The 3,006-nt window shown below is 61.7% G+C and overlaps 1 protein-coding gene across 1 annotated transcript in view; it reads left to right on the forward strand.

The window, feature by feature from the left end:
- The window catches only part of ANKRD13B (ankyrin repeat domain 13B), a gene marked incomplete at its 5' end in the record, with an annotated part of 30,857 nt that continues 27,851 nt past the window's right edge, over positions 1-3,006 (forward strand). Inside the window, 1 exon segment of the mRNA XM_027767130.1 lies at positions 1-102. Within this exon segment, the coding sequence (XP_027622931.1) occupies positions 1-102 (102 nt within the window).

Below are 3,006 nucleotides of genomic sequence, written 5' to 3' on the forward strand. Positions count from 1 at the left end.
AACGCCTCCGCCAGGAAGGGGCCCGAGGGCAAGTACCCGCTGCACTACCTCGTGTGGCACAACCGCCACCGCGAGCTGGAGAAGGAGGTCCGCGCCGGCCAGGTAAGAGCGCGGTCGGGGCGCCACGGGGACCCCCTCGGCCGGGCACGCCCGTCCGGCGTGAGGAGGGGGCGCGGCGCAGGCTGTCCCGCCTCCCGGGCGAGTTTGCAGCGCTTCTTTGTTTGCAGCCGCGGCTTTTGTGCTTGTTGACCGGGAGAGGGTGATGGGAGCGGCCCCCGCACGCGCCCCTCCCGCCGGCACCGGCGGCCCACACGTGCCCAGACCTACCCGGTCGGGGTCCGGGACACTGTGCCCCTCCTCCGCCCCGGTGGGGAGGGGCGGCCGGCTTGGTCGGTGTTCCTTGTGGTGGGAAAGTCCGCCGCGCTCGGCCGAGCGGCGACACCTCCCGCGTGAGTGTGCGGAGGTGGGCAAGGCCCGCGTGGGAGAGGGCCACAGGTCAAGGATCTGGGAAGAGGCTGAGCGTCTCTCCCAGCCATCCCAGCCGCACCCACCGCCTGCCCTCTCCCCTCCTGGAGAGTGCTTCCTCTGTTCGCTTGGACTGGGCAGAGTCCCTGGATCCCTCAGACCCCAGCCTGGTCCTGGCATGGGGAGTAGAGAAGGACCCTCTTGGGGAGGCCCCGGGCCTTGTCCAGGTGCTGAAAGGAGCTCTCCCTTTCTCTGGTGCTGGGGCCTGGCTTCTGGCGCTAAGGGAACTAGGGGGGACCAGTCACAGGAAGGACTGGAGGATCTCACAGAGTGGGCTCCTGCTGCTCAGCGAGGTGATCCGGATCAGCGGGCCTTGACTGGACAGTGGTCACCGAGAAAACAGGGTAGGGTGGAGTCTCATGGCCATTCTAGAGAACAAAGGCAGGCATGGGTTACAAATAGTCCCTAATTCTGCCCTTGGCACCCAGGCCACAGGTAGGCACTCATGGCATTGAAGAGCCACCCTGCAGGTAGGGCAGAAGGAGCCAGGGCGAGGCCAGCCTGCCCTGGGTTGCAAGGAGAAACCCTCAGACCTGCGCTGGACTTGAGACCTGGGGGGTTGGGGGCTGGGAATGGTTAGCTCAGGAGGTCCCCCTGGGGGATATACCTTCTGAGACCACTTTGGAGTCTCAGGAAGTTCAGTCTGAGGAGCTTCCAATTCCCCAGGGAAGCATGGAGGTGGAGGGACTGTGAACAGGTGAAGGCCAGGGTGGGCACCCGGCTTGGATAGCCTTCCCAGTAAATGTCGGGGTGACCTGAGCCTCCAGGGTGATCAGAGGCTGGTCAGGGCACCCACTTCCTTTCTACCTCTGCTTCCATGAGATCTTTGCATCATACAGGAAGTGGCTGGCAGCCATGAGAGGCCTGGGAGAGGGAGGGATGTCAGAGTGCCATGAGGAAACAAAGAGGAACCCACAGGACAGCAGCCCTGTCCTCATGGAGACTCCATTCTGGTGACGCAAGTGTGGACAGGGAATTGCAGTGCAAGTGCTGGGTGCGAAGGCACAGACAGCCCCGTCTCTTCTGGCTACTTGCTGCCTTCTTCCTTGAGGGCAAAAGCAGACAGCCTTTGACAGCTGGAGGGACTGAAGTCTGATCTGAGAGGAACTTCTCAAAGGTCTTAGGATTCTTAGGCTAGTGATGGGGCTCCAGGATGCCTCCGTCCCACTCCATTGCCCACGGGGTGGATGGTCTTCATTCTGCAGACCGGAGAATAGTCGCTTCTTCAAAATGCCCTGAAAAAAGGACTTTTCACCTAGGCCTCTTTGCTGATAGTCCTGAAGTCGGCAGCCATCTTGCTGGGTAAGGCTGGGGTGGGGAGCCCTGGAGCCGAGCAGGTGGAGGTGGTTTGTGTTCCTCTTCCCCTCCTCTCCGGCGGCTGGTTAGTTACTGTCTCCTTGAAATGGACACCGCCTGCCCTTGATCCAGGCCAGGGGAAATATAGGGCACCGATTGAGGTTAACCCTCGTTCAACCACAAAGGAGCCAGGCCAGTTCTTTCCTCCCCTTTGGGGTGCCAAGAAGGGAAATACCAGTCTAGGGAGAGGCCCCTGGCTGTACCTCAGTGCCAGGACTGTCCCACAGTGAGGCCTGCCTAGCCCTGAGGGCACCAGACTTTCCTGCAGAGGATGGGCCTGGGTCCACCACCTAACATCACAAGGAAACCCCTGGAGACCTGTGGTGTCCTAAGTGAGGGTCCCCAACCTCTGGTCCTCCTGGCGCCAACCACTTGAGAAAATAGCCAGGCTTTCCTCAAGCACTCAGCAGCCGGACTTCCCTGGTCTTCACTTGGCATAGCTGCCTCTTCTTTACTCCAAGAAAGCCCTGCAGAGGCCCTCCCGTGGGCAGGCTTGGCAATGCCATAGCATGACTGCCTGCAGGTTTATGGCCCTGGCAGCTGTTCTGGGGGCTGAAACAGAGAGCGAGGGGCAGGTGGGAGGTGCTTGGGTGATGGGAAGGACCTGCCCTGTCTGCACTGGCAGTGCTGTGGGTCTGGTGCCCTGCTTCCTGGGTGCACATCCCTTGCCCGTTTAGCAGGGGTGGGGAGTGCAGGCTCTGGATGTGCTAGCTCCTCTTGGCTCGGCCTGGCCTGGCCTGGCCGAGGTTGGCCTCGGGTCTGGAGTCCCTGGTGTTCCCTGGGGTAGTGGGTGAGAGTGCCCTGTGTAGGGAGGGCTGGGGGATAGGACTGTTCCTCTGGCTGGGGGAACTCTGAAGGGGGCCACACTGAGAGCCTTGGAAGCATGTTCCATCTTCCTGGGGCGACCTCCGCCCTGGTCCTCCTCCCTGCTTTCCTGTCCATCCTGCTGACCTGGAGGCAAGTGAGTTGGGGTTGGGTGCCCTGGATGCTCAGACAGAGCCTGCTTTACCGAGGTAGTAGTTGTGTGCAGGACCTGGAGGAGACTCAGGTCCTGTGACCCCGTGCACCCTGCAGTGGGCAGTCCTAGGTGTGGGGCATTGCCACAGCTGGTGAGCTAGGAAGTTC

This window comes from Tupaia chinensis, unplaced genomic scaffold (assembly GCF_000334495.1).
Source record: "Tupaia chinensis unplaced genomic scaffold, TupChi_1.0 Scaffold143921_1, whole genome shotgun sequence".
Taxonomy (NCBI): domain Eukaryota; kingdom Metazoa; phylum Chordata; class Mammalia; order Scandentia; family Tupaiidae; genus Tupaia; species Tupaia belangeri.